The sequence below is a fragment of the Diadema setosum genome, chromosome 4 (genome assembly GCF_964275005.1).
Source record: "Diadema setosum chromosome 4, eeDiaSeto1, whole genome shotgun sequence".
Taxonomy (NCBI): Eukaryota; Metazoa; Echinodermata; class Echinoidea; order Diadematoida; family Diadematidae; genus Diadema; species Diadema setosum.
Window position 1 is genome coordinate 8,894,801 of NC_092688.1, and position 22,238 is coordinate 8,917,038.

Consider the following 22,238-nt stretch of genomic DNA (forward strand, 5'->3'; position numbering starts at 1 on the left):
GAAATAAATGCCGAATGTTCGCTTCTGTACGTTCGAAAGTAAATAGCATGTAACATTCGGCTCCGGGAGATGCCAAAATGAATGTCAGATGATTGCTTTTACGTTCGGAAGTGAATAGCAGTAACATTCTGCTCCATAATCAAGATGCTAAAATGAATATCAGACATTTGCTATTTAACATTTCAAAATGAATAACAATAACATTCAGCCGCGTTTGATGGTAAAGTAAATGTCGGATGTCTGCCTTGACGTTCGAATATGAAAAACAGTATAACATTCGGCTCCTTACGATGCTGAAATAATTGTCAGATGATTAATTTCACTTTTGGAAGTGGACAGCAGTAACATTCGGCTCCTTTCGATCATAAAATAAATGTCGGGTGTTTGCTTTTGAATTTGGAGATCGAATAACGGTAATATTCTGCTCCGTACGATCCTAAAATAAGTGACAGATTGTTTCTTTTACATTTGGAAATGATTAACGGTATCAATCGGATCAGTTAAATGATAAAATAAAAAGCGGATGTTTGCTTCCACGTTCGGAAATGATTAAGGATGATATTCAGCTCTGTAAGATCCTAGAATGAATGTCGGTTGCTTGTTTTTACATTTGAAAATGATTAACGGTAACATTCGGCTCCGGAAGGTGTTAAAATACTTGTAAATGGTGGATGATTGCTTTTACAATCAGAAATAAATAACGGTAACTTTCGGCTCTTTACAATGCTAAAACAAATGTCGGATGTTTACAAATGTCTGCAAATGCTCCCACTTTCTCATTTCAAACATAAACTTTGACCACCTAAATAGGCATCAACTGTTATAATAATCTATAAGCCTATTTGCTAAATCTTAGAACTCAGAATAACGGTATAAGATGATTAAATTTTCTATTTATTTATTTTAGATGTGGGTACCGTCCTGTATCACTTCAGTAATACTTAATATTTATTTTTCTATGTATAGGCTAGTAGGACCGATTTAGTTTTGCTTGCTTTTTTTTTTTTTTTTGGGCCACCAAAATAAAAGTTTATGTGGAGCCCTGGCCTGCATCAATGTGGATAAAGTGTCTTGCTGAAGGGCAACTATTGGGCACACCGCTCCAGCTCTCGGCTCCAGAGTAGACAACATACATGTACATTATACATATGTACATGTGGTGTAACTGTAAGTCGGAATTTTCTTCGACTTACACACAAGTCGAAAATTGCCTAAGTCGATGTGTTTTGCTCAGTCCCGAGAAGATCGACTTATGCGAGTTTAAGTGTATACACTGTATGTATATAAGTTTTAAATACCTTCACAGCTGCCAGATAATTTCAAGTGAAAATTCTTACAGGAATGAGAAAGAAATGTTTGAGCTCAGATTAATCATATTGTATGTTGTGGTAGATATAATTGAGTAATTGATCCCTCTGAAAGAAACTGACATGACATCAATAATTATGAAACTGATTTTATAAATGCTTTGACCACCATCTGTTGCTTTGTGGGGATCAGGTATGCCAAGTGGAACAGTTCTAATTTCATTGAATATTGTAATATCTTGGAGTAATGAGTTGACCCATAAAGCTTCCTTTGCCTGTCTGTCATCAGGTGGACAAACTCAAGGAGGAGAATGCCAAGCTTCTGGCTCTCCAGAGGGGCAAGGACATACCCCTTCGGCCCAAGCCCAAGGATCTGGAGTCACTCCCGCCAACGTCAAAGCCGGGCCCCAAGCCAGCTCCCCCCAGCCGACGCCCAAAGTCCATGATCGAGCCGCGGGCATCTCAGAAGCCCTACGCAGTATGGAGACCGGTTGGTTCAAATGCGAAGCCGATGCCCCCTGCCAAGAGTGCTTCCAGTGGGGAGAGTGCAGACACCAAGGACATGGCAAAGGCCCAGAAACTGGCTGCTCCCAAGGGCCTAGAGACCATTAAGGATGATGGACCGGAGGAGATGGTAAGCTGATGCTGGTTTCCATGGAGATGATTCACCTTACTTTATTTCCACTTGAATAGGGCATCATTTCTTCTTATTGGATATTTCTCTGTGGGGGTGTATTTACAGAGCAATCAATAAATTGCAGTGACAGATGTAGTGTAATGGAAGCAGTTATTACCCGATGTTTTCTCCTATTAAAGCTCCATTGCTATTACTAGTCAGTGAATTTTTGGCTGTGTCAATGTGGTCTAAGTTTTGTAATACATATATATGTATCCTTTCCTTCAGAAATTCAAAGAAAATGAAAGTTATGGAATATAATGATGAATGTGTAAATCAAAGGAGACAAAAGATTGGAAGTGAGATCTTAAAATACGAGACTGAGGCAATTGATTTTTGTATAATAATGTTTTTGGGTATCATTCAACTCACATCTTGGCTAAATGTCATTTGCTGTGCGGGTCAATTCGAATGGTATCCCTTGTTGACAGTGGTGACGGATCTGTGGTGGGAAAAATACTCGTTACTGCAGAAATGCGAATGGAATCACAACTTTTCCCGCTCTGCACCGATAGTACGGTCAGTTTTTTGCCAACATCGCTGTCGAGGATAGTCAAAAGTGGTGATTGCCAAAGCTTGAACCAAGATGGCTGACCTGGAGTTTAATACTGTAGAATACCTTGTATGTCTGTGTCCACTCCAGGCTTCCGTGGCTGAAGAGAACAGCGACAGACCGGTCAGTGAGGCGGGCAGTGAGTACGACAATGCCCAGCCGCAACCAGAAGATGAAAGGTGAGCTGAGCAGGATACACTCTTCTTAAAGGGAAGGCAAACCCAAAGAGCAATGTGGATTGAGTAAAAGTATTAGCATTAGTAGAACACATCAGTGAAAATTCGAGAAAAATCGGACTATCGATGCAAAAGTTATGAATTTTTAACGTTTTGGTGTTGGAACCGCTGGATGAGGAGACTACTAGAGGTTATGACATATTAGAGGACAACAATATAAAGAAAATATAAAAGGAATTTCACAAAAATTCCTTTTTCTACCGAAAGACGTCTTGAGTAACCACTTTCAGAAAGCAGGGGGAATAAGTGCTACCCCTCACATATGTCAGTATCAAGTTGAGGGAATGTATAATTTTCTTGAAAAATGAATTTTTACTGATTTCCCTTTATATTTTCGTTATATTGTAGTCCACTCATACGTCATAACCTCTAGTAGTCTCCTTTCCCAGCAGTTCCAACACCAAAACTTTAAAAATTCATAACTTTTGCATCGATTACCCGATTTTCCACAAACTTTCACTGATGTGTTCTACCAATATTACTGCTTTCACTCAATCCACATTGTTCTTGGAGTTTACGTTCCCTTTAAAAGTAACAGAACAGAGAATCTAATTCTGTTTCAAAGGATAAACCTCTTTCATGTGATTCATATTTGTTTGCTTGATGTTTATTGTATGTATCTTCTTTGTCATCTTTCTGTATTGTATGTGACCTTATTACTTTTGTGTATCTTCTGCACTATCCAAAATCACTTTCAGTGCCTGGTAAAATCATCTGATATACATCCAGAGAATACAAATATTCCCTGCTGTCTTTCCTGTGGCATAATCTGTTTTAATGAACTGGATGGGTAAATAGATTAAGAGTAAGTGGCATCAGTTGAGAACCTGTATGGTGCTAAATTCATAGACTTTAGTAGTACTGTACAAATGTATTTCTTGTTATCTGCTGGTAATGCATGAAATGAACCTTGACATTATGTTGGTGAAATCCTGTGTCACTGTCGTTTACACAGCAATGAGAACCCATGTGAATTTGCACTGAATATACCATCTTGACCTCACCCTCTCTTCCAGTTCCCCAATGCCGGAGTCCCCCGCGGTGCCCCTCCCCTCTACCAGCCCCACATCCCCACCGGCAAGCACCTCACCCCTGCCCACCGAAGGATCCCCAGAGCCAGAGGCTGGGGATGGAGCAGAGGAGAAGAGACCAACCCAGGAGGCAGTCGTCGGGACGACGGAGAAGATAACCAGGAAGATTCAGACCTTACTGACTGTAGCCCAGGAAGGCAAAGTTGATAGGTTGGTACTTTGTCTTTTTAGAGGACAGGGTGTCATTTTCTGTTTATTTTCATATTTTGTTTTAAATCAAGCTACAGTCAAACGCATCTATATAGGCCACTTTCATGTATGACCACCAAACACAATTTTCCCCAAGAAAAAAAGTCATGTTAACGACCCTGTCTATAGTGGCCACCTGTCTACAATAGCCACTTTTTTGTCTCCCTTTTGTGGCCGCTATACACAGGTTTGACTGTATTATCTTCTTTGCTATAGGTATCGTTATAAATGTTGGTAATTGTGATGGTAGTTTGTGAAGAGACAATGTTCAATCTGAGAGTTTGAGGAAAACATAGTAATACAGTCATTGTAGAGATAATTTAGCTCATTAGGTAGTATCATAATGATAGCGTCTAACCCCAGGCTGTTCCCTTCTCCATCACTTGGTGTATTGTAAGTCAGCTTCAACTTGTGATTTTACAGGGAGTACTGTAAAACAAGAAATATTCACAGCATGAAATTTTCGAGAATTGGAGCCAACAGACATTTTTGCATCATGAAATTTTTGGGAATTGCAGCTGGCATCCTTTGCATAAGAGTGTAGACTTGTAAGAACTTTCACATGCATTTTAATTTTGCAAATCTTGACTCTCGCAAAATTCACCAAATCAAAGTACATGAAAAGATTTATGGTTTTACAGAACAGTAAATGTAGAAATGGACTTTCTCCTTTTCTCTCTCTCTAGTAAAGAGCAAAAGCAATACAAAAACTAAAAGAAAAAACACAAACACATTCATTTAAGTGGAAATTTTGTTATCCAGGAGGTATGGTTTTGCAATGCTGTGTTTCTTACACGTACTTATATGCTAGTATTTTCTTTGATGCTTGTTATTTTAGTACGTTATGTCCGTGTCTGTCCCATTTCCAGATTTGTGGACTGTTCAGAAAGCATCTACGCTACGGTCACAGACATGGTGGAGCTATTCCCAGATGTAAGTGATATCATAGCTTGTGGTGTGATGATGAATTTTGACTAGAACCAAACAAGAAAAGTGGTAGATTAGTCCCATTCTCTCTAGTTTCTACGGGATAAAACTTTGATATGATTAATTTACCTTATCGTAACCCGTTGAGGACGGTTTGATTTTGCTACAACACACATTTCCCATAGACACCTGCCTGAGTATACTCGGGACTCGTTCACAACGGGTTAAATTATGTGATGGAACAATAGCTACATCGATAGCAACTGATTCTTATGTCAGCCTACCTCAAGATTGAGTTACGATGATAAGAAACTTCATATCTTGGTTTTTAGTAAGACATTCGAACTTAACAAAAAATGAACATGATCTGCTCATTATAGAAACATTTTGATTCTTATTGAAAAGATGATATTTTAACCATCTTCAGAGTTATTGGATATTAATTTGAATCTTTTGGCGATAGCTCACAAAATCTTTTCTCCATTCCATAGTTGTAAGATTAATTTGTAATTTTATGGAGTCTGTCTTGGTTTTCCTCTTTATGTACCAGTGTTTAGAAATCTGTCTCCTCGTTCCTTACTAGTTGTAGATGTAAACATCATTATTGTCAACACCAAATTTTATCACGGGATGTATAAGAGGGAACATAGTCATTCCTATTGGAATGTTTCTGAGCTGCATGCTGTGCTCAGAAATCAGTACTTACTTCTGCTGCTTGCAATTTCGTGTTGCATTTTTACCACTGAATGCAATGTCGAAGATTGATCATATACATCGTCACCATTCTCAGAAACCCAAGTCCGAGGAAGTGAGAGTGCCCCTACGCCTGCTAATCTCCAGCGCCAGCCGTTTGAAAGTGGAGTGCCAGAACGCCATCCCGGCTGACCCCTCGATAGCTCCCGACCTCAAACATTTGATCACTCAGATCATCTCGTGTGCATACGACATTGCCAAGGCAGCGAAGCAGCTCGTAACAAGCTTCTAGTAGAGTTTTTTTTTGAGTCCTCGCATCTATTGAGAACACCCCAGTTTTCCCTTTTTTATTTCTTTTGATGGTTTGAACATGGTCTAGCAGGTCTATAGACCACCCTTTGTATAAAACCAGGCACAGACTTTACTCTCAATTCACCCCTTGATGAGATGTGTATGTGCTTGTGTGTATGTATGCGTGAATGTGTATGCATGCGCGTCTGAACAATCCAGTAGCAGATATTCCAAGCCATGACAGTCTACTTTTCATGTTTTTGAATCATCCTCTGAAACTCTGTGTATGCCTCAAATTCAATCACATCGAAATAAAATGGATGCATGTACATTGTTCGAGTAATAATATTGTTTTCATTGGCTATGTGTTTTTCCTTACACTGTTTAATATTTTGATTATTCATTCTACAGTGTACTTGAGATTTTACCAGAACAGCATTAAGCAGATACATGGGATTGTGTCACTGTTATCGTTGTGATAAGAGAAACTAGCTATTGGACCCTAGATGAATTATAGAAATAGTGTTAAATGTCCTAGTGAAATGTCTTTGAGAGATATGTGCACATTGCATTGCTTATGCAATGCACTCGGCCAGATGTAAAGGACTTCCAAGAACATCGAGCACCATCGAATCCAATCTGCAATGGGCTGGCATCCCATTTTGCACAAAGCTTGCGTAAGAACAGTTCGACGTGGCTTTGACTGTATCACATGTTGTACATATCCTCATGTTCAAAGTCCAGTGCACTTTTAATAGTCCAGTGCACTTTTCATATCCATAAATCAAAGATAGCGAGTGTCAGGTTTTACTCCATTTTGGCACAAGAGACAGTTTTCCTATTATCAGTATTTAAATTTTAACAAATGGGGAATTTCATCGCATAACCCTTTTGGGATGGAAGGCTTGTACAGAATGTTACCATGTAAAGAGCATTCATCAATTTGCTTGGAAATGCGCCATACAGAATACTGTTAATTATTGTTGTTATTTGTACTCTGGATAAAAGTCCATTTTTTTCTTCCTCTTTTGTCTTTACACATTGCTTCAAAAGATCCATGCGTGGTATATTAATACTGATAAGGGATGACTGTGTGAGAGATAACTCTGTATTTACATAGAATTATGTGTTTCACAAGGTAATTAAAAAATCAAAGTGAATGTCAATGTTTCTTGCAGTATATATGCACCTTCGAGCACAATGAAAGTGACCATCTTTGGGGGTAGTGCTCTTTCGGATGTTATCTGGAAAGGGTGAAGAAAGCAACCACAATGTATAGTGTACAATTTTTCTCAGTGGGGGTATTGTATGTGTGTTCATACTGCCGATCCTTTTAGAGACCAGTCTCTCAGTCTGCCGTAGATTTGTAGTCTTCAGATAAATACAGAGGGGTGGTCCTTACCAGTACCTCAAAGCAAGTATTTCTAGGTCATGTCTTCCGTCAAAAGTATGTAGACTATCGTACTCCTTTATTGTCAGTATTTGGTTGTTCTCAAGTTAGCTTTTTATTGTGATAGGACTGTGTCAAGCGCTTGTTGACCCCTATTTTTAAAGACAAGTGCGTCAGAGTTTCATTGGTTGGGTGTGATTATGAAAGGCTTACTTGTGAGTTGTGGGTGGGTATAATAAGGATGTTGAAGTGTGAACTATCAACAGAGTGATGACTGAATATGAAATATGAAAAATGTGATGTAATCGTCTTTGTGTGAATACGAGTAGGTGAAGTTTGAAAGGCCAAAAGTGACTCTGAACATTTATGAGTGCAGTAATCACTATTTGATTTGGTATTATGGAGATGTCATTTCAGCGATTTCCTATACAGTGTTTTCTTTGTATATTACATCGATCGCCACTTGTCTGCAAAGACAAAATTCTCGCCCAACCGTATTCATGGCACCATCTCTAAAGTTGACGGAAGTTGATTTGCAGGCTTTTACCATATACGTGTGTAGCCGAGCAAGCCAAATTTGTTATGTTGTTTCTTGGAGTGTTAATGGTCCAGAGTGGTATAGTTCTAGGCCACAGTGTCCCTGTGTGAAATACCTTACCACTTCAGTGACTATTTTTTTTTTTTTTTACCTAAAAGGTACTAAATGTCAGCTCCCGGGGCAGAAGCTGCTTGTGTTATGAATGACTGGCGTAGTGACAGGATTTGAATGAAAATTATGCATGATTTGCACAAATGTACAGCCATAATTTTACAGAAAATTATTTGAAGTGATGGGTACTTCTAGCTACCAGAAAATACACATCTATCAGCATATCCTGGCATTTCAAGGAGTAATGCGGTATTGCTCTTGTATAGCAAGACAAAGAGAGACAGAAGAACAAGGTAGATCTTTTTAAGTGTGAACCATGGAAGACATTGAGTGTGGATGCCATCTCAAGGTAGCTAAAAATTATAGGAGCAGCATAACGTCGCTGGGGCGACAAGACCTCGTATCTACAAAATGTCAAATGTTCAGGAGAACAAAAAAACATGGCAGCCAAAGCACAGTATCCAATGGGATAGACATTCCTTTGACATGCCATGGTGGCTTCATTTTTGGAGTAAGACATCTAGGATTTGGACAGGACATCACTTAACTGATTATCTGACCATTAATCCAAAAAAGTCATTTTCACCAAAATTGCAGATACAAGGTCTTGTCATCCCAGCGACGATAACTCAATAACTGTGTTTAGGTCTGCATCATGCAGTATGCTTTGCACACTGCTGTGTCGTCATGGAAGTATTCGTAACTCGAGATAAAAATGGTATGATTTGGATTGAGCTGTGTTTATTGTATGTAATGTGTACATAAGATATTCTTTTTGCATCTTGTAAATACTTTTATATGATACTGCTCTCTTTTGCATATTTATTATTCGTTTGTCATGCATACTTTGCCTTAGCTGTACAGCCAGAAAAGAAAACAGTTATAATAATAACAAAAGGAAAAGTTGAAGATTTTAAAGCATTGCAAATGGAATTGTAGTGTGAAAATGCATGGTTATTTCTTTGGATATAGGAAAAGAATACAATGTATTACATGGATTTGAAGTATGTGGAAAAAATGTGATTTTACGAAACATGGCTGTTCGTGGTATTTGATACATACATTAACAGCATTTCTAGTTTTACATTAACGTCAAATTTTGACAGTTACCAGTAGTTTGATGAATGTATACACTGTCATAAACTCTTCCCAAGAACTAGGAAAGGAAATAAATCTTGATATAAAAAGGAAAAAAAAATCTAGATCAGATGTAGTCATAATTTGTTGTATGAATACATGTAATCATGGTGAAAATACACTAGATAATACTTGTACATCATCCCTTGTTTTCATTTCCCCTCACCCTCTTCAATTTACCAGCAAAAAGAGGAAATGAGCAAGACAAAAAGAAGAGGCAAGTTGGAAAAGTGCGTAAGAATGTCAAACCCCATCCACTTGTATGGTAATGTTCCACCTATCAGTATGGATTATGTTTGTAATTCTGAAGGTTCATTAATCAAAATATTTGTGGCATCATTCGTAAAGTTTGTAAGTAAAATCACTCCAAAGGTTCATTATTTTGAAGGTTTGTTTTATATTCAAATATGAGAGAACATAAATTTTGTTAATCCAAAAACAAAATAGTGTTTATAATTTTGAAGCTTGTTTAGTCCAAAAATGAAATACAGTTTAATCCAAAAATAACAAAAAGGTGTGTACTACTGAGCCGTTAGAATTACATACATGTACCTTGTTTTCATTTTCAGATCAATGAACCTTCGGAATAACCAATATCCAGAATAACAAACCTTCAGAAAAGCAAACTGTAACAATCAGTATAGCCGTATTTACTAGATTGAAGTGTTGTGCTTGCACTATTAAATCCCTCAACTTCTGACAAACAAATGGCAGAAAAAAAGTGTGGCATACATTTTCTTGTTTAGATGAATCTGATTTGGCTTTACAGCTTACATGATGAAAAATCTCTTACATAGATTTTAACCCCTACCCCTTCCCTTTCCAGATAAAAGGGGCATGCATTGATATCAAAGAAACAGAAACCAAGAAGAAAGTCAAACAAGACAGAAAAATAGAGTAAATTTGTTATCAGTATTCACTGCATATACACTAAATTTGATATGATTTACAGCTTTCTTGGGGGATGAATATGAAGGATGAAAGCAATAGTTGTGTACCGTGGTTTATGCCACGCAAACCTACAGTATAATACGTACAATGTACTGAAATCTTGTCCGACTTGGAAAAAAACTTGCACTTAGACTGTTACATATTACATCAGTTCACAACAACAGTCCTGGGCTTTAAAACAACACACAAAATATACATTGTATGCAGGTATACTGGATTATCAGTTAATTTCAAAGATAATTATACCACATCTCAGAGGGAGGGGGAGATATTTTATCAATGATTTTAATGAAATTTACACAATCATAATAATGGTCAAAAACATATACTTGTATAATTCAATCTTAAATGACATATTGAAGAACATGTGTTTAACTGTAGCTGCTTGCCGTACATATGAGGAGCAATGCTTTCTGATCATCCGGAGTAAAATTGATATTATAGAAAACCTTGTGGACATACGGTACACCAACCACCTTAACCACATTAGTGTTGAGTGCAACTCAGTTTGGTACCATACACAAATTACGTACCATGTACTGTAAAAGTACTGTAAAATTTTTTGCCCTCAGCCGCATATTTCTAATTCGGCAGAATCAAGACATCAACTACTGAAACATATGGCAAGCAAAAATATTTGCCTGCTTTTATTTTCGCGCTAGTTTCTGGTTGCGCAAAATGTGCGAAAATTTCAACACCGTGAAAATTTCAACTTTTACAGTAACGTAACCATTCTTCTGCATTTTTTCCCTATACTTGCAGATAATTTGCATGGCTTGTAGGAAGCAAACACTGCCTCTATGTGTCAACATGGTGTCAAGAATCCATTGTATTCCTGTGCTGGAGCTAAACACAACATGCATATTAATGAAACACTTTCTCTCACTGCAGTGCTACACGTAAGTGAGCAATGAGTACAAGTCATATGGCCCTACGGCACTAAAAAGGGGAACATGTGATTAGATTGTAATTGTAACTCCCAGATACAAAATGTTGGTCCTTCTAGGTCAAATCGATTTCTACACTTGGATACCAAGTTACCTTTGATTCTTTTCTCTCTCTCTCTCTCTTTTTTTTTTTAATCCAAATTGCATTGCAATCAACTGCAACTCAAAGTTTTCTGAACCGGGGCTATGGTCATCTTATAAAGTTTAGTAAAATGTGTCAAATCAAATGCATTTGCAACATAGCTGACACAACATGCACTTGGATAAATTGTGCTTTGATATCCTTGTAAGATTCCCACTCTCTTTGTTTAAAGGGATGGTACAGTATTGGTGAAGATGAGAATTGGGCTTTTAAAGGTCCAGTTTACCTTTGGGAGCAGTGATTTCAAAAATTTTCAAGATATCATATTTGATGCATATGTGTAGGTCTGTTGTATCATAAAACATCATACCTTATGAAATATTTGCAATAAAACCTAAAATGTAAGGAGATATCAGGGTTTTTCTCAATAAACCGTAACTGTATACGGTTTAGTCTGGAAAAATTCTTATTACAACTATTGTTCACATTTTGTGTATTTAACAACACTTAACATCGATTATACAGATTCAAATTTTGACAGTGGTTGTTTCTATCCCTAACTCACATTTTAGAACTATTTTATAGCACTAATGCTTTCATCTGCAAATGGTAAATTATGCCTTTAACTTTCAACGAGATACCAAGAAAACACTTATGATATAGTACAGAGCATACCATTTTAAGAGGAATTGAAAGTTTATTTGATGAAAATCGGGTTTGGAATGGCTGAAACATCCAAAAAACAAAGTAAAACAAAGCGATCGTAATAAAGTGTGGGTCCCACACTTTACTAGAATCGCCCTTTTCTGGATATCTCAGCCCTTTCAAAACCAATTTTCATCATATAAACATTGAATTCCTCATAGAATTACATGCTCTTTCATATTTCATAAGAGGTTTCTCATTATCTCACCAAAAAATGTTAGAAACCTGAAATTAGGTCTCAACCAAAACTGTACAATCCCTTTAATGAAATTTTCCTTATCTCTTCTGTTTTATGCTTACCCTGAGGCAATACTGTATACATTACTGTAATACTGACTGAACCCCTCTGTATTATACCACAGATTAATAAAAAAAAAAAATATTGATAAGAAAACATAAGCATAACTTGATTTACATATTTGTATTTTGATATTTGTCATCTTGTATATTTCAAGTTTTGTTGACAATTGTTATACACGTGCATAACACACAAGACACACACCCCACATCATACACCTGCACACACACACACACACACACACACACACATTGTCTCTTTCTTTCATTCTTTCTTCAAATTTTGTAAAATGATATCAAAGTCATTCACAAAAAACAACAAATGCACACAAAAATCCAATCCAAAGGAAATAACTATGTAGTCAGGTTGGAACTTGTTCCAGGGTTTAATAAAAAAATTAGCTGGATTCTTTCTTTTTCATGTTTGAGAGGATTGCTTCAAGATGAAGTGGCCAGAAGATGAATTGGCATTTCTCGTTCAGCAGGTAATCACAAGTATGGCTCAGTCTGTAGTTTCAGCACTGAGTAATGAACAGTCTTTTGATTACCAGATGGTGAAGGACACTATCCTCCAGTAATACGAGTTGATCCCAGAGGCATATCAAAGATTTCACAATTTGAGGAGAAATCAATGGGTAACTAGTATCGAGTTTGCTTGTAGGGAGGCGATTGGTTTTGTTCGTTTTGTTTCTTGAAGGTTGATCAAACATATACAGCCTTGAGAGAGGTCATGCCCATAGGGGAATGTAAAAGATGTATGCCAGAGAAAATTTTGACACATGTTAATGATCATGCCATTTCAGATGTGAAGGCTGCTACCATGCTTTCCTCCCCTATGGAATCAAAAAAAATTTTTTTTTTTTGTATTTTTCGTCAAAGATGAATTATTTCATGTTCTTGACTTCACGATTACACATTTCATTAGAATTACATGTATGAAAGCATTCACACACTTGGTTCTATTTGAAAATGCTCTAGTCCAAACTCGAAACTATAATTCTAAAAAAATGATGTATTTTTGTTTCCTCTCAGCAAAATAGACAAAGGTTATCATTTCCAAAACCAAACTTTAATAGCTGTCCCCTAGTATATATCACGCCATGTAACAACATGAACAGAAATCTAATGTGTTTTGTAAGTGAGCTTCTTGGTCTCTCATATATTTTGCTGATTTCTTTATCAGTAAAATCAATATTGCTACTACCATCTTTCATTTCCAAACAGTAAAATTCTTGGAAATCTTTGACAAAATGTTCATAAATGATCTGCCAATTAAATATCCTCAAAATTTGTCTGACCAGAAGTACTTAACTCTGTATCAATAGTTGAAATGCCAGTCGGCTAAAATTTGATGCAGCCTGTTGACTCTTCCCAACTTGTTGGCATAACAAAGAAATTGTTCATTTTAAGAAAACAATTGACTTTTTTCCCCATCATGTCAAGACTGTGACATTGTGAATGTGGAAACTGATTGGACAAGACTGCACACATACACAGTCATATACACCTATTTGTTTATGTATGTACCCAACCACTGCATACATTGTGCACATTAATCAGATAATTGCAAGCAGAATGGGCTGTTTTATAGTTTGGCTAAATAGTATTGTAAATATGGCAGATTTTGAAGTGATCATACTCTTGTGATTTTCACACATCAATGGATATTCTTGACATAAACAACTCACAAAAATGGTGTGATGTATACAATAAAATAACTGAACCAGCAGCAATATTTGGAATGAATTGTTTTGGCAATACCAATTAGTCCTGCATACAATCCTGAGTCCTCTCCCTTTCCATTAAAAAAGAAAAAAAGAAAAAAAAAGTGGTCTCTTTGAAAATGAGGATATTGATTCTGCTCTTTGTAAATATTGCTAGACTAAAAACAAAACAAAAATAAATATTCTAGCAACCGTGCTGGTGAGGGATCAGATTTGACAGAACTTCAAATAATTGGCAACTGGCAATGTGAAGAAAATCAAGCAAAGTAAAACAACTCAGACTGCTTGATAGAAGCATACAGAAATAGAGGACAGAAGTAATACCACTAAAAAATGTTTGTATTTTTTCCCCTATTTTTTAACCTCAAGGATAATGTTCTATGCCACAGTTTTGGCTGTCTTTTTGTCTTTTTTTGAATGGTGCACTGATCTCATGATTGAGAAGAATTTGATAAGTGATCCCCTCATTTTTATTTTAGGGTCTAATTCCCCATCTTCAAAATTCAGCATCCCTACATAATTTTAAAGAAAAATTGGAATCAGAATCAGAATACTTGTACATTGCAAAGCTTGTAAGTCCCATGGCAAGCCTTGTCCAGTGACAGTCTTCCACTAACCACTGTGATGTTGATCAGTCAATAATTGGTCTACAGACACTTTGTGGTGTAATTCACTGTGTGGAGGAATGGGACGCGCTTAAGGCACTCCTATCTCCCATGGACTGGCAGCTAGAAGTGCGAAATTGCCTCATATGCCATCATCCTGGCAAATATCTGGCAATGCTGGCAATACAAAGTCACATCAACCTTGCATTTGTCATCCAACATCAAGGTACAAGATTTGGTCTGTGTTTTCCGACAGACATGCATTTCACAGCGCCTACATCTCTCCTGTGCGGTCACCTTATCGACTGGAACTGTCTCTTAACAGTAATTTTTCATACACCCCACTCGGCAGTGTCTGCGAAACAGTCAGCAGTGGGAGGTATCAGAGAAGGTGGAAGATCCGGCACATGCTGCAATTCCTCTGGTAGCGTGAATTGGAAGTTACTGAAAATTGCTGTGTTGTCATTCGTGCTGCCTCCCTCTCCCGCTACGGCAGTCATGCCTCCTTTGCTCCGCCTCTTTGCTCTCTTTGAAAGCCACTCTTCTACTGTGGGTTCTGGCTGGCTTGCTGCCAACTCTCTGGCTGCTTTCTCAGCTTCTTGTTTTGCTTTGATTTCTGCATTGGAAAAAAAAAAAATCAATCAGCCAAACATGTCAGACTTTACCATTCTCAAGATAGCAGCAGGCACTGTTCAAAATATGTCACTTTATTCAATAGGTACTAATTAGAGAGTGACAATCAACAGCCAACTTTTTATTTTATTTTTTATTTTTTATTTATTTTTTTTTTTTTTTGGGGGGGGGAATAAAGGCCCTATAACAAAAGTTTTTAAAAGTTGTTTGACAAAATAAAGGTGCACTGTGTGCAACAATTCATACCACCATATTTCCTTCAAAGAATGTAAATTCTGAATACGTAACAAGCCTAATATCAACTGGCCTATACTTTGTGTGAATACACGTTTACTTCAAATAAACCATCTACATGTAATAATAAATAATGATTGTGAATTTACATTGCACAGTTTCTATGAAGCATATATACACTCAACTGCGCATAACAATAAGATATGTATATGGATTAATAAATACCGCATGAGAAATACAAAACTAATATTTCTAAACATGTTTCATTTGGGAAAAAGAAGGATATTTCATTCACTTCTACTAAACTGTGACATTCAAGCACTACGGAATTTAGCAAAATTAGGCTAAAACTCCCGGGCTGGTCAATAGACAGAAAAATTGTAAGAATACGATTCAGATGGGATTTCATCAAAACATAAAAGTCTCAATGACAAGAGCACACACACAATCACAAATGTAGATACTGTGTAAGCAAAGTATTATTACAAAAGAAAATCAAATGGTTCAGCTTATCAGAACTTTGTACTCACTATTTCGAAGTGTCTCTTCCATCTCTGCTGTCAGATGGGAAAAACGACAATTGCCTTCAAAAGGGCAGAAACCTGGAAAATAAAATGAGTCATGAAATGTATGAGAAAAAAAAAACTACAAAAACAAATCATGCTCTTGTACAGCATCAACTTTCTGTGATAAGGAGCCAATTATGCAAGTACAGAACTCTGTCAACACTTAGATCTTTAAACTTTAGAGAATGACTGAATGAAATTTTGAGGAAAAATCAGACTATAATCCGTTCAGTACTAGTGACTTTTTACAGTTTCAGTGCAGTCACGCACTGCTGGATGAGAAAAGAAGACCACAGTTTATGATGTCACATGCATAGAACAATGTTTTAATTAACTAACAGGCTTTTGTAATATGTCATTTAGATTACTGTAACAGTTTGTTGTATAATATCTCAGACTCACAGTTACATAAACTCCAGGCAATTCACAATGCAGCCGCAAGATTGATCACCCGCACGAAAAAGGATTCTCACATAACCCCCATTTTGAAGCAGCTCCATTGGCTTCCTGTTCAGTCACGTATAGTTTTCAAGATACTGTTACTGACTTATCAGTGCCGCCATTCATTGGCACCAGAATATCTCAGTAAGTTCTTGGTCAGGAACGCTCCCTCTCGTAATTTAAGATTAACTCAGAAAAATCTTCTCCAATGGCCTGCTATCACAACAAAGTTTTATGGTGAGCGATCTTTTGCTCATGCTGCTCCCACACTGTGGAACGCTGTTCCGTGTTATGTAAAAGAAGCTCCCACAGTGTTAAAGTTTAAAAACTGCTCTCAAGACATTTCTGTTCAAAAAGTATTATGAATGAGTTTGGTTCTGCATTTATGGTTCTGCATTTATGGTACACACATTGTACACTACATTTCCTCTTTCTACTTTCATTCCTCTCCTTTAAAACGCATAGAGACAGGCCACGGTAGTGATATGCACTGAGCACTGTGTTATTATTATTATTATTATAGCTCCATGGATACACTTTGTCTGCAAAAAAAAAAAAAAAAAAAGAACAAGAAAAAAAAAAGAACAAGAGAGAGGGAGAGAGGGGTTGCATTTTATGCAATCAGACCGGAAAACGATTAACAGTTATATATATTATTTTTTTTTAATACCAACACAACAGTTGAGTTATCTGTGAAAAATGGTTCTTGCCAGCACATCCACCTGACAGCAGCATATTATTTGGTAAAGATTTAACAAGACAGGATAGCTACAAATTAGTTGAGAATGTACACCAACTCATTCTTTAATATACTCATTCATTCATTCATTCATTTTTCTTTCTTTCATTCATTCATTCAATGACAATGATGAATCATCATCATGTATTCACTCTGTTATAGTGTTAAAAGTTTACGTACCCGTTTGTTGAAGCTTTTTACATGGAAGTTTTGCCTTCTCTGAAGCCAAAACATCTTCTGGTTCTGCAATGAGTAAGAATACATGAATATTAAACAAACACAGTTTCATGTTCTAAGTGAGTAAAACCTGTTACTGGAGTAAATTATTTATGTTACGAGTTTAATTAATAGAGCCTAGTTAGTTGTAGGCCGGGCCTACCATTGCTTCATTGCTGACATAACCAGCACGAAAGGCAAAGAGTGGGACTCAACAGAGAGCGGCTATACTTAGGTCTCCAATTTTACCTCTGAACTGGGCATAATGAAGCTTCCTAAGACGTTCATGAACTACACCTCGGATATGCTTCTTCCTATTTTCAGGATTATCAGCAAAGAGTTTATCACAGTAGTCGCAGTAATATCGTTTGCCCATTTTCCACAACTCCTTTTCTCTGTTGTTGTTCGGCAGTCTCTCAACTTAGCAGTTTGTGTTTGCTGCTCTCAACGTTGGTTGATGGGTTAACCATGATAAGGTACAACTGGGGGCATTTCATGAAGCATTTTGTCCGACAAAGTTGTCGGACAAATTTGCTCTCAGCCAATCAGATGCAAGGATTTCAGTAGCTTGTAACAGTTTGTCAGAAAAATATCAGACCAATCTGCTTCATGAAATGCCCCCTCCCCCCAGGTTTCGAAATAGAGAATAATGGATCCACACCACTGATTTCTACCTATAACTAGAGATCTATAATCTATCATCGAGTGCAGATCAGCTCAGTGGTCCACATCTGCCAGCCCAAGCTCCTTTTTTTTTTTATCTTGTTGGTTAAAAAAAAAAAAAAAAAAAAACTGAAATAAATCAGGGGAAAATTGCAAGGAATAAGCCATACAAGCCTGTTTAAAACTAATTAGGTGTGGTTGGTGAATGAGAGTGAATCTCTCCACAAAATACACCTTTTGGTGAGGCTGGACACGCTTTCTTTTGTTGTTATTACATGTATCAGTCTGACATGTATTATCATTCTTTTGAACACGTAAACTTTAGCCTTAGGATGCATGGATTTCTCCAGTGATACCTTAAAGGGACTGTACAGTACTGGTTGAGGTAGGGATTCATGTTTTGAACATTCCTAAGTGAGATAATGAAAAGCCTCTTATGAAATATGAAAGAGCGTATAATTTTAAGATGGATTCAACGTTTATTTGATAAAAATTGGTTTTCAAATGGCTGAGATAGCCAAAAAAGTGCTAATAATAAAAGGCGACATGCCCCAACTTTATTAGTATCTCTTTGTTTCATTTTGTTTTTGGATATCTCAGCCATTTCAAAACCGATTTTCATCGAATAAACTTTTGATACCCCTTAGAACTGCATGCTCTTTGACATCTCATTGTAGTCATAGAGTGGTTTCTGAATATCTCGCAAAACGTTAAAAGCTAAATCTTCACCTCGACCAGAACTGTACACACCCTTTAAACATACCAAACAACGACTTACGTTTTAATTTACACTTTCAGATAATGGCCGTTGTTACGCCATGAATACTTTTTTTACTTTTTTTTTTTTTTTTTTTTTACAATAATGAGAAGTACATGTACATCTCAGCATTTAAGATAAGTAATGAAGATGGTGGACACTGATGATGATGACGATGGTTATTATATTGGCTGATAATCGTGTTAACATAACAAAAAACAACACTTTTTCATCAACAAGACTGGACCTTGCCGCTGCCACTTGATGTTTGTTATGTCAACGGAATGATATTCGTTGACAGAGGGGGGGGGGGGGGGTGATACGGATAGATACTCGTGTCCTAAAGCGAATTGCGATGCTATCTGACTAAAGAAATATTAGTGTAGTGCATTCAGAATTTGTATGTTTCCTCAATCAAAGTATGTGTGGCTGAATAAAGTGCTGGATGTAGCAGGAGAGAGCGTTGACTAAATCATGCAGTCTGATTCATCAATGGGGATATACTGCTAAATAAAGAAAATGACAATTTCTCAAAATACACGATGAAATATGGATCGCCTATATACCACATCGTATATTGTTTATGTAAATAAACACCTTTCTCGAATAATAAACAAAAGAACAGAGCATACAAAACTGACTATGAATACAGCACTGCCACCCGCTGCTGGCTAAGCATGCTAGACCGCTCTGTAACTTCAAGTAATAATACCCCCCCCCCAAAAAAAAAAAAAAAAAAAAAATACAGTGTAAAATTATAATCATCAACTCAACAACAACAACACACACACATTATACACACAAGGTGATTGGAACACTTTTTACACAAAAGTGTATTTACCGTTTGTATCTCATAAATGGATGTAAATGGTCAGCTTTGGTATTTATTTTAATGAATCCTTCATGATCTTGAAGTAAATTCACGCATCAGTTCAAATGTAAACTATCAATTATCTTTATAACCCTTGACCTCTGTAGTGCCTTCACATCATGAATGAAGTGGAATCAACATGTTAAAAAAAAAATAAAAATCATGTTATGGTTACCCAAATAACCAGCAGGGTAATCAGCGTGCTGAGAACCAGAATTTTAATAACTTATGCAATTACCATGTATGGGCATGTAGCCATATACCTGTCATATTATTATGCACGAACTGCGAACATGGGTATTAGAAAAATAGAATCACCACTGTCTTTTACTTAACATGAAAATTTGCAAATTTCAATTTACAATCTACACCCACCCCCACAAGAAAATGAAAAAATAAAATGAAAGATCTATCGAATACAGCATACTACCTCCACATATAATGCTGTGAACTGTGTCAGTTATAATAATCACTCGTAAACGTGACCCTGCACCACAAAACAAACAAAAAGTCGCCAGACATGGATTTTCAGTTAAGGGCAGATTCTGAAAGAGCAGACTCTAAGCTTTAATGTGGTGTAGAACTCAATTCAAATGGATTCTCTTAACCTACATAAATATTGGAAAGAAAGCCCACACTCTGGAAAAGTTGAACTGAGAAAAGAGGCTCTGAAGTACAGGGTCTATTCAAGCGCTTAATCGTTACTAAGTCGTGCTACCTGTACCATGAATGGGACAAAAAACATGGTGTAAACCACTGTAGCAACAACAATGAAGGGATTATCAGATTAAGCTTAAATTAAGCATGATATATTAACACATTCTGTCAATGATGAATGTCAACTTTCAAAGCAGTAGCAACATCCTTTCAAAAGTTATTGGAGTTGAAAGTGAAGAGTGTGCAAAGGATTTTCAAGAAATGAAAAGGGACCTCTAAGAAAAACCTGGTCACACTACTCTATCAAAAAAGGGGTTGTGGAGAAACTGCTGAAAACCCACTTTACCATTCAATTTATGATCCCAAACTTAAGAATAATATAGAAGAAGAATAGCTCTTTCAGAAAATACGGAAAAATCAAAATGGACTTGGTTGACCAGTTTCACCTTTCTTGAGTCCTCACGTAAAATCAAGGGGTGCGACTTTTTGTTTATTTTGTGATGCACGGTCACATATTTTAACAGGCTGCCGTAATCACAGCCAAAGCATAATAATTGAACAAGGAAAAATACATGTTGATAATAATATGTTTGCAATTATGCTAAATGTATTTATTACAACATCACCGTACAAAAGAAAGCTACAGCATTGTTTTGAATTAACCTAAGCCTAGGGAACGCTTTGACCTGAATACAAGAAGCCAACTTCCACTCCTATTTCGATATGGTTATATAAAGCAAGCAGAAATGAACGTTTGTACAAAACAAAGTAAAAAAAAAAATGCACAAGTACATGAAATTCACCTTCCCCACGAGGGCACTGTGCCGCACCTCCACATCATAGGATAAGGTTAAGACGTCGATGCTTGCTCGATGTCCTGAGAACCATCATAATAAATATTATAGAAGTTATACAAATTGAATGTATAAGCATGAATGACTATTCCCTTTTTGGAACCCAAGATGTACACCAAATGGTGCAGTTCACTCTGTGTTCTAAACTTTTGATAAAACTTTTACCATGGTGCAGTGGTGAAGTTCTTGACCACTATTTATATAGATGGCAAAACACTAAAATGGTGTTGCATCAGACCATAGTACATTGCACATGCTTGCCTATTGTCGACAGTGATCCCCCTTCTCTTTAGAAACTATCCATCTGCAGTACTTCATTTTCTTTCCTCAAATTTTCTCCCAAAATGGTCACAAAATGTTCCGTGACGATATACTTTAAATGAATACACTTGAATCAACCCCAAAGCATAAGCAAACACATCGCATTCGATCTTCTACAAATGAGACACTATGATTTACCAAACGTAGCTTCCTATTTTTTGTCATGCTTCATATGTGTGTGTATATATATATTATATATATATATATATATATATATATATATATATGTGTGTGTGTGTGTGTGTGTGTGTGTGTGTGTGTGTGTGTGTGTGTGTGGTTTATTTTCTCTTCTTTTCTTTTCCTTGCTCTTCTTTTAATTCCTGTGTTATGTGATTATTGTAGACTCTGTCATTGCACTTGTAAATGTTTTCAATGAGTACATTGTATTTTTATTTCTGATGTTTTGTGTACTTTGTCTATCATTTTGTACTGTAAATGTGGTATGTATACCCTGTAGAAGAACAGCTGTATTTTGGAAATACGGCGAAACGGGCAATTCCCCGTTTCTTCGTGCCGTATTTATGATATTTCTTGCAGACTGAAAATATCTTATCTGAATACGGAAATAAAAACAATAGTAACAACCCCCATTATCCCAATGGAAATTTCCTCCCCCAAATACTTTGATCATTGAACTAAACACTTTCGATCTGGTCTGACACCGAAGCAATGTAATCGTGGGAAAGGACTTCTTTTCTCGGAGTCAGTATTGTACAAACACAAAACAGTCATACTTTTAATAAGAAAAATAAAACACAACATGCGCACTGCACATTTATACAAATATGCAAATTTACTGTGACCAAAATGCCATGAATGTGGATGTCGCATAATAC

General features: G+C 36.7%; 2 protein-coding genes across 2 annotated transcripts in view; one reads left to right on the forward strand and one right to left on the reverse strand.

Moving 5' to 3' along the window:
• The window catches only part of LOC140227544 (ARF GTPase-activating protein GIT2-like), a 101,246-nt gene extending 91,403 nt beyond the window's left edge, over positions 1 to 9,843 (forward strand). The window contains exons 14-18 of the mRNA XM_072307949.1: positions 1,597 to 1,941; positions 2,627 to 2,715; positions 3,789 to 4,013; positions 4,922 to 4,985; positions 5,770 to 9,843. Of these exons, the coding sequence (XP_072164050.1) occupies positions 1,597 to 1,941; positions 2,627 to 2,715; positions 3,789 to 4,013; positions 4,922 to 4,985; positions 5,770 to 5,964 (918 nt within the window). The 3' untranslated portion in view covers positions 5,965 to 9,843. The remainder of the gene's footprint in view (positions 1 to 1,596; positions 1,942 to 2,626; positions 2,716 to 3,788; positions 4,014 to 4,921; positions 4,986 to 5,769) is intronic.
• A 2,613-nt stretch (positions 9,844 to 12,456) lies between these two features.
• Positions 12,457 to 17,740, reverse strand: LOC140226836 (zinc finger matrin-type protein 5-like). The gene is made up of 4 exons (XM_072307263.1): positions 17,529 to 17,740; positions 17,244 to 17,306; positions 15,848 to 15,919; positions 12,457 to 15,066 (listed from the first exon to the last, which is right to left on the reverse strand). The coding sequence occupies exons 1-4, from the start codon at positions 17,653 to 17,655 to the stop codon at positions 14,783 to 14,785; spliced, it is 546 nt and encodes a 181-aa protein (XP_072163364.1). The 5' UTR covers positions 17,656 to 17,740; the 3' UTR covers positions 12,457 to 14,782.
• Positions 17,741 to 22,238: the final 4,498 nt, after the last annotated feature.

Bases quoted from the DNA above. Each gene is read 5' to 3' on its own strand.
- LOC140226836 (XM_072307263.1), bottom strand. From the start codon at position 17,655: ATGGGCAAACGATATTACTGCGACTACTGTGATAAACTCTTTGCTGAT. The intron at 17,307-17,528 runs GTAAAATTGGAG...TACTCATTGCAG, and splicing joins TCATTATGCCCAGTTCAGAG to AACCAGAAGATGTTTTGGCT. The intron at 15,067-15,847 runs GTGAGTACAAAG...TTTCCAATGCAG, and splicing joins GGAAGAGACACTTCGAAATA to AAATCAAAGCAAAACAAGAA.